The sequence below is a fragment of the Momordica charantia genome (genome assembly GCF_013281855.1).
Source record: "Momordica charantia cultivar OHB3-1 chromosome 11 unlocalized genomic scaffold, Mcharantia_2.0 BLBB01000011.1, whole genome shotgun sequence".
NCBI classification, from domain to species: Eukaryota; Viridiplantae; Streptophyta; class Magnoliopsida; order Cucurbitales; family Cucurbitaceae; genus Momordica; species Momordica charantia.
Genome location: NW_028275159.1, coordinates 12730819 through 12745044, shown reverse-complemented (window position 1 = coordinate 12745044; position 14226 = coordinate 12730819). Strand labels below are relative to the sequence as shown.

Genomic DNA, 14226 nt, shown 5'->3' with positions numbered 1-14226 from the left:
TCAAATTGGGTTTTGTATTAAGGTGTGGGTGCACCTTGGGTTGTGAGAAAAGTAAATTGGTTGGATCCTGAACCAGTAAAAAGGATTTTGGGTTTCTCTTAAGCCTAGGACAAAAAGAGGGTCGATCGGTTTGGTTCTCACCCATTAAGAGAGCCACTGCAGTAAAATACCCAAGAAAGAGTCTTGGGGAGTGGAGTAGGAATTTCCAAACCACTATAAAATTTCTCGGTGTCACCACTCTCTTCTCTTCTCTCTTTTAAATTCAGTATTTACCTACTTTGAATCTTGGTAGATTGCATATAGGTTTACTTAAATATTTTGCTCAATGTTTCCTCTTCTTGTTAATCTTCTTTTATTGGTTGCATAATTGTTCATTACTTTAAATTTATTTTTAATTTTCAAAAAGTGGTAAGCAACCCTATTCACCCCCCTCTAGTGTTGCCATTCGATCCTACAATTGGTATCAGAGCAGGTGGCTCATTTTTTTTTAATAGATTTCTGAAAATTCTATCTTTTTCTAATACTATTTATTATTCTTTTCCGTAAATTTCTTTATTATTGAAGAAGAGTTTAAATTGAGTTTTTGAGCCGATTTTACTAGAAATTAATTTTCCTCAAAAATTGACTTTTAAAAACTATTTTTCTTTCTTCACTCTTGGAAATTTATTTTGTCTAGAATAAATCTTTGAAATTATTTTGAAATTTAATATCTTTGAAAGTTAACCTTTCTTAATTCTAAATTTATTTTCTTTGAATCTTTTCTTAAAACTTAATTGTTTGAGCTTATGGCAAACATTGAGGTTAATGGATTTAGTGAGGGTCATTCTACCACTAGACCACCTCTTTTTGATGGAAATAATTATACTTGGTGGAAAACTAGGATGAGAATTTATTTGATTTCAATTGATTATAACTTGTGGGAAATTGTTTCTAAAGGTCCTTTTATTCCTATTAAGAAAGTTGAGAATGTAGATGTAGCTAAAAATGAAAATGAGTTTAATGATGATGATAAAAGAAAAATATCGATTAATGCTAAAGCCATGAATTGTTTGTTTTGTGCTTTATGTGCTGATGAATTTAATCGAGTATCTGCATGTAACTCTGCTAAAGAAATATGGATATGCTTGAAGTAACTCATGAAGGAACAAATCAAGTAAAAGAGTCAAAAATTAGCATGCTTGTTCATAATTATGAATTGTTTAAAATGGATGCTAACGAGTCTATTACTGAGATGTTTACTAGATTTACCAATATTGTTAATGCTTTGAAAGGTTTAGGAAAGGAATATACTACAGCTGAGAACGTGAGGAAGATTCTAAGATCTCTACCAAAAAGTTGGGAACCCAAAGTGACAGCAATTCAAGAAGCGAAGGATCTCTCAAAACTTCCATTGGAGGAGCTCATTGGATCTCTCATGACGCATGAGATAATCATGAAAGGTAATATGGAAGAGGACGTCAAAAAGAAGAAAACCTTGGCATTAAAGTCTACATCCTTCCAAGGGGCTTCTGAAAGTGAGGAAGAACTAAACGAGGAAGAACTTGCCTACCTATCCAAGAGGTTCAAGAAGCATTTCAAGAAGAGGCACTTTCCAAAGAAAACCAACAGTCAAGATGCTAAAGGAGAAAAGAGCACTAGAGACGTCATCATCTGCTACGAGTGCAAAAAGGCTGGACATGTAAGATCTGAATGCCCTCTACTACGTAAATCATCTTCAAGGAGAAACAAGAAGGCTATGAAAGCTACTTGGGATGAAAGTGATGAAGGAAGTGATTCTGAAAGTGGAGAGGAAGTAGCTAATCTTTGTTTCATGGCTTTTGGAGATGAAGATGACGACGACGAGGTATGTTTTGAAAATCCTTCTTTTGATGAGCTTATGGATGCTTACAACGAGATTAAAGAAGAATTTGAAAAATTAGGTAGCAAATATTTAGCTCTTACAAAGAAGAATACTAAGCTAGCTCATGAGAACCATGATTTATTAGTTGATAATGATAGGATAAATAAAGAAAATGAGATGTTTAGAAAAGATCTTGTTATGTCTAAGTCAAATTTGCATGTTTTAAAAGAGGAGTATAAATTATTAGAAGTAAAAAATAAAGATATATGTTCTACTCTTTTAAAGTTTACAAACGGTAAAAAGAACTTAGACATGATGATGGGAAAACAACAAGCTATCTTTGATAAAAGTGGCTTAGGCTATAAACCTCATAAAAAACAGAAGAAATTTGTAAACTACTTTGTTAAAAAAACTTCAATGTCTACTACTGTTTGCAATGCATGCGGAAAACTTGGTCATAAACTTTATGCTTGTAACTTGAAGAAAAATGGTGCATTAAATGAAAAGAGATGGATTCCTAAATTTTTGCTTACTAACCCTCAAGGACCCAAACAAGCTTGGGTACCTAAAGTTACATCTTGAGTATCATCTTTCTTCTAGGTATGTTTGAGATCAATAAAGAACAAGTGGTACTTGGATAGTGGATGTTCAAAGCACATGACCGGAGACCACACAAAATTCACGCACCTAGAAATGAAAGATGGAGGATACGTTACCTTTGGCGATAATAAAAGAGGTAAAATCATTGGCAAAGGTAACATAGGTAATGGTTCAAAATTTATGATTGAGAATGTGTTGCTTGTTGATGGCTTAAAGCATGATCTTTTAAGTATTAGTCAATTATGTGATAAAGGTTATAAAGTAGTATTTAATGATAAAAATTGCATAATTGAAAATGCTTGTGATGGACAAAAGTTGTTTGTAGGAAATAGAGATAAAAATATTTATACTATTGAATTGAATGACTGCCCCGTTGTTAATAAATGTTTGTCTGCTATGCATGATGATTCTTGGTTGTGGCATAGAAGATTAGGTCATGTTAGCATGTATCTGATTTCAAATATTTCCAAGAAATCTCTTGTTCAAGGTCTTCCAAAATTAAATTTTGAAAAAGACAAAGTTTGTGAGGCATGTCAAATGGGTAAACAAACTAAGTCATCTTATAAAGCAAAGAAAATGGTTTCTACTTCTAGGCCTTTGCAATTATTACATATGGATCTATTCGGACCTACTAGAGTTGCAAGTCTAAATGGAAAACATTATGCTTTTGTTATAGTTGATGATTTTTCAAGATTTACTTGGGTTTTATTTTTATCTCATAAGGATGAGGCCATAAAAGCATTTATTAGTTTTTCAAAGAAAATTCAAAATGAAAAAGGTTTTATGATTTCAAAAATTAGAAGTGATCATGGAGGAGAATTTGACAATGTAGCTTTTGAAAAATTTTGTGATGAAAATGGTTTTTCTCATGATTTTTCTTCTCGAAGAACACCACAACAAAATGGTGTTGTAGAAAGGAAAAATCGCTCTTTGCAAGAATTAGCTACTTCTTTGTTAAATGAGTATAATTTACCAAAATATTTTTGGGCTGAAGCTGTTAATACTGCCTCTTATGTGATGAACCGTGTTTTAATAAGGCCAATTTTGAATAAAACCCCTTATGAGCTTTTTAATGATAAAATTCCTAATATCAGTTATTTCAAAGTTTTTGGTTGCAAATGTTTTATTTTAAAAAATAAAGAGAAACTTGGAAAGTTTGAGTTAAAAACTGATATTGGCATATTTTTAGGATATTCAGCATGTAGTAAAGCATATAGAGTTTTTAATAAAAGAACCATTGTAGTTGAAGAGTCAATGGATGTTGTTTTTGATGAATCTCATATTACTGCTAATCAAGTTCCAGCTAGTGATGAGTTAGAAATGCCTTTTGAGAATTTGAACTTTAAAGATAATAACTCGGAAGTTGTAGTAAATGAGACTCAACAAGTGCCAGAGGAAACCCTTCCTAAGGATTGGAGTTTCTCAATTCACCATCCGAAGGAGTTAATTATAGGTGATATATCCCAAGGGGTAAGAACTCGATCTTCTTTAAATGCATTAAATAATGTTGCTTTTGTATCTCAAATTGAACCAAAGTCTTTTAAAGAAGCCGAAGTTGATGAATTCTGGTTAATTGCTATGCAAGATGAGTTAAATCAGTTCGAAAGAAACAATGTTTGGGAATTAGTCCCACGTCCTAATGATCATCCTGTTATTGGTACTAAATGGGTCTTTAGAAATAAAATGGATGAGTCTGGTAATATTGTTAGAAATAAAGCTAGGTTAGTTGCACAAGGATATAGTCAGGAAGAAGGAATAGATTATGAGGAAACTTTTGCTCCTGTTGCTAGACTTGAATCAATTAGAATGTTGCTTGCATTTGCATCTCATAAGAACTTTACTTTATATCAAATGGATGTTAAAAGTGCTTTCTTAGTATGACCGTTTGAGTAAATTTTTGCTTGAACAAGGTTTTAAAATGGGACTTATTGACAATACACTTTTTATTAAAACCAAAGAAAATGATATTTTGTTAGTGCAAATTTATGTAGATGACATTATTTTTGGTGCTACTAACACTTCATTATGTGAAGAATTCTCTAAGTGTATGCACAGTGAGTTTGAGATGAGCATGATGGGAGAACTCAAGTTCTTCCTTGGGCTTCAAATCAAACAACTTAAAGAGGGAATCTTCATCAATCAAGAAAAATATACAAGAGATCTGCTCAAGAGGTTCAAGTTCGATAACGCCAAAATAGCAAACACTCAAATGAGCACTACTACAAAGCTTGATAAAGATGAAAAAGGTAAAAATGTAGATATAAAAGCTTATAGAGGTATGATCGGATCCTTGTTTTACTTAACTGCAAGTAGACCGGATATTATGTTCAGTGTATGCATGTGTGCTAGATTTCAATCATGTCCTAAAGAATCACATTTTCATGCTATTAAAAGAATTTTTAAATACTTGCTTGGAACTGTTGACTTGGGCTTATGGTATCCTAAGAATGCATCTCTTGATTTAATTGCTTATTCCGATGCTGATTTTGCTGGTAGTTTAACCGATAGGAAGAGTACTAGTGGAACTTGCCAGTTTTTGGGTAGCTCTTTAGTGTCTTGGTTTAGTAAAAAGCAAAATTCTATTGCATTATCTACTACTGAGGCTGAATATATTGCTGCTGCTAGCTGTTGCTCTCAAGTTTTATGGATGAAACCAACATTACGTGATTTTGGTTTAAATTTTGAACATGTTCCAATCTTTTGTGATAATACTAGTTCCATAAATTTAACCAAGAATCCCATTCAGCATTCTAGGACAAAACGTATAGATATCCGACATCATTTTCTTAGAGAACATGTGCAAAATGGAAATATTGTACTTAATTATGTTTGCACAGAAAAACAAGTAGCAGATATTCTTACTAAACCATTAAATGAAGAAGCATTTTGTAGGAATAGACTTGCACTTGGCATCCTTCGCATTTAATTGTCTAAATGTATTTGTTAGGGAGAGAATTTTTGTGAGAGATTCATTAGAGTGTGGCTTTTTAGCCATTACTTTGGTGCAAAATTTGTGTAATCTACTTTGTTTTTGAATTCTATATTTTCAAATTGGGTTTTGTATTAAGGTGTGGGTGCACCTTGGGTTGTGAGAAAAGTAAATTGGTTGGATCCTGAACCAGTAAAAAGGATTTTGGGTTTCTCTTAAGCCTAGGACAAAAAGAGGGTCGATCGGTTTGGTTCTCACCCATTAAGAGAGCCACTGCAGTAAAATACCCAAGAAGGAGTATTGGGGAGTGGAGTAGGAATTTCCGAACCACAATAAAATTTCTCGGTGTCACCACTCTCTTCTCTTCTCTCTTTTAAATTCAGTATTTACCTACTTTGAATCTTGGTAGATTGCATATAGGTTTACTTAAATATTTTGCTCAATGTTTCCTCTTCTTGTTAATCTTCTTTTATTGGTTGCATAATTGTTCATTACTTTAAATTTATTTTTAATTTTCAAAAAGTGGTAAGCAACCCTATTTACCCCCCTCTAGTGTTGTCATTCGATCCTACAATAGCAGCTTTACGAAATTTGTAAATATACCAAATTTATGTAAAAACTGCATTTTTAAATGGAGACTTAGATGAAGAAATATATATGGAACAACCTGAAGGTTTATTGTAAAAGGACTTGAAAATAAAGCTTGTAAACTTGTCAAGTCTCTTTATGGGTTCAAATGAAACAAGCACCCAAACAATGACATGAGAAGTTTGATCACACTATGTTATCTAATGGATTTAAGATAAATTAATAAGTGTGACAAATGTGTCTATGTTAAAACCATAGATCAAGATTGCGTCATTGTTTATTTATATGTGTATGATATGTTGATAATAGACACAACTAGCAGTGTTATTGATTCCAGTAAAAGGATGTTGAATTCTAACTTTGATATGAAAGACCTTGGTCTGATGTTATCCTTGGAATCAAAATAATAAGAAATCCAAGTGGATATATACTTTCTCTGTTATGGGTAGCTTCTGAATAGGCCACGTATTCGCCCCTCCGTAGGCGTAGGTCCACTAAGAACCGATTCTCAGTGGGGATGTTGTCAAGCAGAAGGCGTGTCTGCTCACGACGGGACAAACACCACAAACAGTTACGTCCCTACATACCCACAGTTGGCAGTGCGTGCTATCGGCACGATGGCCGCATCCAACGGCCCTAGGCGACATGCTCAGGCAACGCAAGCAGCGGGGCTACTCTGCACTGTCAGGGATGCACCCCTCTCTATCATACCGTACCGCGTGCGACGCCCCTGCCACCTCCAACTGTCGTCCTTCTTGGTCGGCCCTTCAAGGCTATAGAAGGAAGGGTGATCCTCCACACCAAGTAGGTGAAAAATCTATCACTAAACTCTCTAGTGTCTAATTCCTATCTTTTACTCTGATTACTAACTTGAGCTTCGGAGTATATTAGGTGGGACACCGCACTGGCATAGTTCTGTGGTTTCAGGCCCCGTGGATTCATCTCCGAACTGCTCGTCCAGAGATCACGTTGCCCTCAACCAAAATTCGTCGTCAACATTCTCAATCTCATTACATAGAGAAAGTATTAAGAAAATTTAGTCATTTTGAGAGTAAGCTAGTAGTTACTACATTTGATCCAAATTATAATAAAATCTCCCCTCCTTTTTACTAAACCATGGGGAGCCCCGAGTAGTTTACCGGGCAAATCGGATCTGCCGTAGACACCCGAGAGACCTCCACAAGGAAGACTCAAAGAGTAAGAGGACAACAAGCAAAGAGTGTTGCTTTCATTTCTTTATTGAGATTGAAATAAAGTTCTTTAAAAAGCGGTATGTATAATGCACGCAGGCCAAGTCAAGAAAAGGACTTCCTTACTTTATTTTGAATAATAGTCAACATGATGGTCCGGCAAAATCGAGGATCTACGTGACCAAATTTTCCTGTTCATAAGAGGATCTCTCTCCGGGGAATAATAAAGAAAAGGTGTCTAAAAAAGGAAGCAGAGGTTCTTCACTTCACGTGACATAGCTACGCTCAGGTTTCACTAACTTCGCGTCGGGTTCAAGTGTTCGATACATCTACACAAGGAACCAATAAATTATCCCGTGTAGGCAGCCGATCAAGCCAAAGCCGCCACACAAACATAATATATTTTTTAGTTGGACCAATTTTAGCACTGTGTTAGTTGATTAGTGTTTGGTATTTTAATTTTAAATAAAAGATTATAGTGTTTTGTAAATTAAATACTAGATTATTGTCGTTTAGTACTAGTAGGTCTATTATAAAAATTTGGTCAATTTATTGATAATAATTTGTAAAAAGAAAAAAATTAAAGATAAATAAATAAAAAATTTATATGACTTGAATTTAAATTTAAATTTAACTTTACTCCAAATTATGTGTTGAAAATTAGGAGAATTAATAGATAACAAATTCAGTGAGTATATACCTTAAAATATCATTTAGATGATGATTTTGGCAAAATCAATTATCTCATCTCCTCCACACATTTTTAATAGTGATTTTAAATGGATTTATTCGCAATCAATTTGAGCATTTAAAATTCTCTCATAATCACTTTAATTGTTCTCAAAATCAGCCTGAATAGTAAAAGTATTAATTCCTTAACCATTCATTAATTGAGAATTAATAACACATTTTGAATAAAAATTATTACTCAAAAAAAAAACAAAATAATATTCATTCAATAAGTTCAAATGAACCAACTCATAAAATCATCAAATTCAACTTATCCAAACCTACATATTATTTCCGACCAAAAAATTATCCAGACCTACAAATAGGTTTGTACTACAAAAAAATAATAAAAATAAAAACCTGTAGCCATATTCCCTAAAACAGAGCATGAAAGAAGTGGAATATTGATAAAAGTGGAGATAGTGATAACAAAATATTATTTGCTGATGAAACATAAAACTGTAGCAATGCAATGCCATTATAAAGTTGGGAGTTCACTACGTTTCAGCATAGCCTACGTTCAAAATCCATAAAGTCTGTCCAGAAAACAAAAAAAAAAGGGCTTTTTCTTTCTTTATATTAACGAAGGTTGGAACCTTGTGGTGCTGCTGCTGCTTTAGGCCATAGCATATTTTTGGGTCCAAGATCGGGCATTATTTTCATACTTGGCTCGGTCATTTTTGTACATGTGAGCTATCTCTGGCACCAGAGGATCGTCTGGGTTCGGGTCTGTCAGTAGCGAGCATATCGACAACAACACCTGCACAACCATCACCAAATATCGATGTCAATGGTGATGTCAACATCTCTCTTTCACAAATATATCCATGGATATATATTCATAACTAATAGGTTATGTATTTGGGTTTTTGGTTTTCTGGTTTTTGTTATATGATTAGACCCCAACTAAAATAGAATTATATGCAGGACATTTCAAGAGATCATCGATTAAATTAGACTATTCTAATACCTAAACTGGGGTACGGAAACTATTTTAGTTATTCTCATTAACTTTTAAAAAATCATTAAACAAAAACCGAATATAGACATACGTCTTTTGTCTATTTAACCGATTACAAGATGCCAAATGTTAGAAGCTGCAAGGTGTTGGATTTTTGTATGATAATTAATAGCTTAGAGGCATGGCACTTCAATTTGGGTAATGTGTCCGAGAGTTGGACACTCAGATATTCCAGCAATAGATGTTTGTCACCACAAGTTATACAAAGTGAATATGAATTCGACACTTGTTAGATACGTATCAAACACTTTTTCACTTTTTAGGCATAAGAAATAGACAAATGGTAATATTGGACAAAGTAATAATTTTTTAAAGTAAAATACATCAAAATCATTTTTCAGCAAAGATTTAACAAGTTAACATTGGGATGATAGTACCTTGGAAACAGTAAGAGCAGGGCTCCATTGCTCTTTCAAAATGTCGAGGCAGATACTTCCGTTGTTATTGATGTTAGGGTGATAAACTTTGGTCTTAAACGAAACCTGCTCCAATTCAAACACACAATATCATTTGTCTTTAATTAATATCATCTGTGCATTTCTTTCTATGACTTGATGTCAATTGCTTTTGCAAGACTACACAAGGAAAGAAAATTCAAAATGGCAGAAAGGGGTAGCAACTAGTAAACCAGAACAATGACTGATGCAAGAAGACTGAACCAAGTAGATAAAGTATGAAAAGCAAAATTACTCAACATAAAATGACTAACCAACTCCTTAGTCCCTTATCATAATATGCAGGAATATAACCATCCTTGGGCTAGTAGCATGGGGCATGTTAAAAAAAAAAAAAAAGGACTTTAGGAGAAACGGATCGGCTGAACCTATGATGACCACCCACCTAGGATATTTGAGTCCTATGAATTTTCAAATAACTAAAGGTTGTTGGTGTGCGTAGGCTAACCCAAACACTCACAAATAACGAAAAGAAATAATAATAATATGCAAGAATATGTTTCAAAGTACTAAAAGGAAAAGAAAAATATTTTCCATCCAATTAGAAGCGATGTTCAGACTTCAATTTATTCTCAAACCTTAGTGTCACAAACATGTTTGTTTCTGGCAACTATCAGTATAACTAGAATAAAAAAATATTTGCAACTTGGTTCTTTGATGCAATAAAACCAAGAGATGCTGCACAGAATGTCATGAACAGGTTCCCATGGAGAAATACAATAAATTCAATAACAAATACTATAATACAATCTTGGAGGAAAGAAAACAGAAGCAGACTGAGTAGTTTGATACCTTTGGTGGTTTGAATGGATAATCTGGTGGAAAGTGAATGTTAACTGAAAATACACCTCCAGCATAAGGGCTGTCTGCTGGACCAATAATTGTTGCATTCCAGTGAAACATGTCTTGACCAACAGGACCTGTAAATAATGTTATTATCAAACGAAAACGTTCACTAGAGAAAGATGAGAATTAAGTGACTCAGGAGTTCTGGAGCTAGACGAGCCAAGACTCTGTTATTCTCGGACATCAATTTCCCAAGAAACTTCATCTATAAAATCAAAATCCCATATTACCATATCCTTGAGAGCAGAATCTCACATCACCTCCTAATATCAGAACCATGTACAAATCCAAAAATAATATTAAGGGCATGGCATAGATCCACAAAACTGGCCAAAACTATTTACCAAACATAGACGGAGCCATTATCCATATATATATTTCCATTGCAAATAATCCATCACGCCCCAATATGAAAGCCAGGTTATGCAACAAATGAACTTCCAGCACAATACCGACAAGCATATGTAAAAAAAACAACAAAAAGTTCCAAAATAACTAATCATAGCGATAGATGAAAGGCAAGTCTGTACAACAAGTTACACTGTGTGCGAAATTAGGAAGATTGGGTGATCAGTACAAACCAGCACTGCAAGAAACTGGCGGGTCCTTTTGCAGGTCTTTCAACTCCTTGGCAATACGTTTGGAAGCCATCACACCTTGTAGAGCAAAGTAGAGGCTTTGACAGCTGAACCAGATATGTTTTACGCACAAAAAACAGCATATGCTAATAGTTAAAATATGACAAAGAGAAAAGGCCAAGCAAAAGCATTGGTAAGGAAAAGCTACACATGTTCACTAACTGGAACCATTAACTTGTCCTTTGTACTTAAAGGATCATTTCAGCATCATTATTGATCCCCAAGACAGCTTGACAATTAGAAAATTGAGGCTAAAATATGCATAAATTTCAACCAAAAAATGACAGTCTCAGAAAAGGGTGATGGTTCAGTGAAGTCAAGTCTATTAGGGGCCCCCAGAGGATCCTGGTCGGCTACCGGGACATTACTAATACCTCAACCGCAGTTCCAGGCCATCCAATCTCCGTCATTCCACAATATAGAAATATACTTTATGATATCCCTATTCTCTACCAGATAAAAATCAAGAAGATAGTTGTAATTAAAAGAACGAAAAGAGATATATGAGAGCATGCATGACCAAAAGGAGCCTCTAGCCTAGTAATCGGTACCATTTCCAGTTACATAATAAACCAAATAAACTATCATAGTATACGAAAAACAACCATTTGGACTAAAACTCATAACTCTAGAGGAGAAACACATAATTTCCGATAAATGTAAACATATGGAAGGAAGATATTTTCAATAGTCATAAGAATCGGAAAAATACAAAAAAGAACCAGCCACCCTCCACGATCACGAACATAAGAGACCAATAGAGGATCGATCGCAAAACCCTAGAAGCAAAAGCGAAAAAAAGAAGAGAAATCCTGAAGAACCCAAGTAAGATTAACAGAAACCCATGAAGCAGAGGTCAGAATAAACCCCGAAAACCCTTTAGAAACAGAGAGAGAATTAAGGGATTTTGTTTCACCTTCGGAGGAAGAATTTGTAGGGTTTTGAAAAGCGATTCGAGGAAGAAGAAGAAGAAGAAGAAGAAGATGAAGAGAAGAAAAGCGTGTTTATATAAGAATTTTAGCGGCCCTCCAACTCTGCCTATAGCTGTATTTCTTGCATGCACACGCCTTCAGCTTATTGGAAATTGTTCAAATTTTTATTCTCTTCCTTTTTCTTTTTGTTTTTCTCTTTTTTTTTTTATATGACAAAATTTGATTTCATTAATGTCTCTCTTTTGGGCTGGGCTTCCCAACCCAATATGGGACAATAAAATAATAAAAGAGAAATTGTTTTTCATGAGTCAGGTTAGAAACTATATTGCCTCAAAGAAAAGAAAAAAAAAGTTAGAAACTATATTTTTATTTTCAAATTTTTAATATTTGAATTTTTAGATTTGAATTTTTTATTTATTTCAGATTAGTCCTCGATTAATACTATTTGAGTTAATAAGATCTGTTTTTATTTAAATAATTAGTTTTAATACTTATTCAAACGTTTCCATATTTAGTTTTCACGTAATAAATATGATATATTCAAAATTTTGAAATTCTTTATCTCGTCGGTCCGATTTGATTTATTTCCGATTTTTCTCTAATCAATAATAATCTCTAAATCCTCCCATATATAATAAAAATCATCTGATTCTCCCTATTTTCCTCCTCATCGGAAACCGCTATTACATTTTTTCTAGCGTCTTTTTTTTCGGCGTCTTATTTTCAATAGTACGATAAACAAATACTACTTCAAAATACTCTTTTCATATTTGAATTATCTTTTCAATAGTATTTTAAATTATACTAGTTATATAATATATACTTTTTATTGATATATACTAAACTATTAGATTATATAACAACAATCACTATATAATTTTTTTATTTTAATCTTATAATATAAAGTAGGATAACATATACTTCTGATATAATATATATTTTTCATTCTTATATACTAAACAAAAAGGTTATATATATATATATATATATATATATATATATATATATAATCAAACTTATAGTAGGATAATAATATACTCAACTGTATTACATAATATATATTGTTATATACATTGGTATAAATATCATTGGCCTCCCCTCTCTTCCTTCTTCTTCTCACCACTCTCCTCCCTCGACTGTCTTTTCTGGCAAAAATAAATGAATAAAAATTGGACTGTCGTAGATCTACACAGGGTTTGCCCATTGCCACCCGAAAAAAAAAGGACGACGGAGAAAAGCAACAACGGTGACCAAGGTCAACGACGTTTGTGGGCTTGTGCACTACTAGTCTTCTGCCAGAAAAAATGCCACGAAATATGCCAAAAAGGACTTCGAGGTCGCCATCGCCTAGGTTGGTGTCGTTTGTATCGCCGTCGTGGTGTTGGAGGGATTTTAGGTTTTCAATTATATGAGAAACATGGGTGGCACAAATTTAGAAAGATGCCCAAATACTAATTTTATTCCATATTTAATTTTGTTTTTTTTTTACTTTATTTAACATATATTACAAAAGATATATGAGTAATTTTTCTAATGAATTTCACCTATAATGGATCAATCTTTAGATAATAATATAAAAGTGTTAAAAGGTAAGCACGTTGTGTAATTTGAATCTAAAATGGGTTAGTTATATTTTAGGGTTAAAAATATGTATATTTTTCTTAACTTTTTAGGAAAAGAAGAATTATTATATAGGAAATTATGAATGTTATAGTAGTTTATAAGAAATTTTAATGAACTCATAAATTTTTTTTTAATATTTCATTTTGAGATAAATATTCTTATCTATTACTTATCTCAAATATTAAAGCAAGAAATGAGAGAACTAAAAATAAAGAAAATGTTGGTAAAAAATGATAAAAGAAATGTCTATTTATCAAATGTTACAAAACTTTCAGAATTCTAAAACTTTTGAAATTCTATTATTAATTATTAGTGAAGATAATTAGCTCTTCATAAATTAAATATAACAACCTTTTATATATTCAAACTTTTTAGATTAATGTTGTACTAAAAAAATAATTTTTTTAGATTCCATATCATTGTTATGGTTGCTATTTACTATTTATAATTTATTAATTGATTTACTATTTACCATTAATTTAGAAGAAAATAATTATTTATATTAGTGGAAAGTTACAAAACTTTTGAAATTCAATTATTTTATTAATGAAAATAATTAAGCTATTCATAAACTAAACAACAACCTTTTACATATTCTAACTTTTTAGATTCCATGTTGTCCTATGAAAATAAAGGGCAACGGCAGGAATGATCAAAATAAATAACGCGATTTAAAAAAATAGCCAAACATATTAGATAGTGCACGAATTGCTAAAAGACATTTTTTTAAAATCCTCAATAACTTTTTAGAAAAATATACCATTGTAACAAATTATAAAATAGCCTTGAAATACCATTGTAACAAATTGTAACTTTTAGAAAAATCTTTAATAAC

The 14226-nt window shown here is 32.7% G+C and overlaps 1 protein-coding gene across 2 annotated transcripts; it reads right to left on the bottom strand.

Moving 5' to 3' along the window:
* Positions 1-8264: 8264 nt before the first annotated feature.
* Positions 8265-11910, bottom strand: LOC111004866 (ubiquitin-conjugating enzyme E2-17 kDa). 2 transcript variants are annotated; one of them, XM_022276100.2, is made up of 5 exons: positions 11753-11910; positions 10780-10883; positions 10145-10272; positions 9275-9379; positions 8265-8636 (listed from the first exon to the last, which is right to left on the bottom strand). In XM_022276100.2, exons 2-5 carry the CDS (start codon positions 10847-10849, stop codon positions 8493-8495), a joined length of 447 nt encoding a protein of 148 aa, XP_022131792.1. In that variant the 5' UTR covers positions 10850-10883; positions 11753-11910; the 3' UTR covers positions 8265-8492. The 2 variants fall into 2 exon arrangements, with proteins under 2 accessions (XP_022131792.1, XP_022131794.1); XM_022276102.2 differs by having other exon boundaries at positions 10780-10854; positions 11753-11898.
* Positions 11911-14226: the final 2316 nt, after the last annotated feature.